This window comes from Buceros rhinoceros, unplaced genomic scaffold (genome assembly GCF_000710305.1).
Source record: "Buceros rhinoceros silvestris isolate BGI_N320 unplaced genomic scaffold, ASM71030v1 scaffold28427, whole genome shotgun sequence".
Taxonomy (NCBI): Eukaryota; Metazoa; Chordata; class Aves; order Bucerotiformes; family Bucerotidae; genus Buceros; species Buceros rhinoceros.
This window is the reverse complement of record NW_010424378.1, coordinates 575-1,656: the sequence shown is the minus strand read 5'-3', so window position 1 is coordinate 1,656 and position 1,082 is coordinate 575. Positions and strand designations below refer to the sequence as shown.

The 1,082-nt window shown below is 50.4% G+C and overlaps 1 protein-coding gene across 1 annotated transcript in view; it reads right to left on the bottom strand.

Moving 5' to 3' along the window:
* The window catches only part of NOP16 (NOP16 nucleolar protein), a gene marked incomplete at its 5' end in the record, with an annotated part of 2,974 nt that overhangs the window by 1,451 nt on the left and 441 nt on the right, over window positions 1–1,082 (bottom strand). The window contains one exon of the mRNA XM_010140785.1: window positions 62–131. Coding sequence (XP_010139087.1) covers window positions 62–131 — 70 coding nt within the window. The remainder of the gene's footprint in view (window positions 1–61; window positions 132–1,082) is intronic.

Genomic DNA, 1,082 nt, shown 5'->3' with positions numbered 1-1,082 from the left:
GTGGGGTGTTCCAGAACAAACCCAGCCAGCGCTCCCTGGGGAGCGGAGAAGCAGCACTAACCATTCACCACGTAGGGCTTCCGCACTATTTTCTTTCTTTGTTCCCATCCACTGCTTCCCGCTTCTGTCCCCTGTGTTAAATGAGAGAGAAGTAACTCAAGAGAAGCCCGCGTAGAAGAGAGCTGTGTCCCCCTACATCGCTCCCAAACACCAAACTGCTTACACCACAGCTACAAGGGCCGGGCAATCTCATCTGCCTTAAACAGAGCCTTACTGGCTCCACTAAGTCAGCCTGTGGGCAAGCCTGTCACCCGAGCAATCCTGCGTGAACAGAGACAAGAGCCAATCAAGGTCAGTGCTGCTTCTTTTTAGGAGCGTGATGTTTCCTGGGGCCAAGTTTTGCCTGGAAGCATTGTCACTGAGGCAGGTGACAGGTCAGGCTGGTGCTGCTGTACACAAAGAGGCTTTCTTTGTTATCAGAAGCAACTTGGCTGCAGCATTGCCAACCCCACCTCTCTCTGGCAAGTCCCAGGAGACTGACTGATGTGATTACACTTGTTCCAAAGCGCATTATGTTTCTGTGACACCGTAGCTTGTTCCTATGCCAGGATCCTGGCAAGAAAAGCATATTAATAAAGATAAGGCTGCGTGTAATAGAATGACGAAATGGTTTGGGCTGGAAGGGGCCTTTAAAGATCATCCCGTCCAACCCCCCTGCAGTGAGCAGGGACATTTTCAACAGAGCAGGGTGCTCAGAACCCTGTCCAGCCTGACTTGGAATGTTTCCATGGATGGGGCATCTACCTCCTCTCTGGGCAACCTGGGCCAGTGTCTCACCACCCTCAGTGTAAAACATTTCTTCTTTATAGCTCATCTAAATTTTGCCTCCTGTAGTTTAAAACTATTGCCCCTTGTCCTGTCACAACAGGCCCTGTTAAAAAGTCTGTTCCCATCTTTCTTATAAGCCTCTTTAAGTACTGAAAGGCCACAAAAAGGTGTCTCCGGAGCCTTCTCTTCTCCAGGCTGAACAACCCCAGCTCTCAGCCTTTCTTCACAGCAAAGCTGTTCCAGCAGCAGCTCCT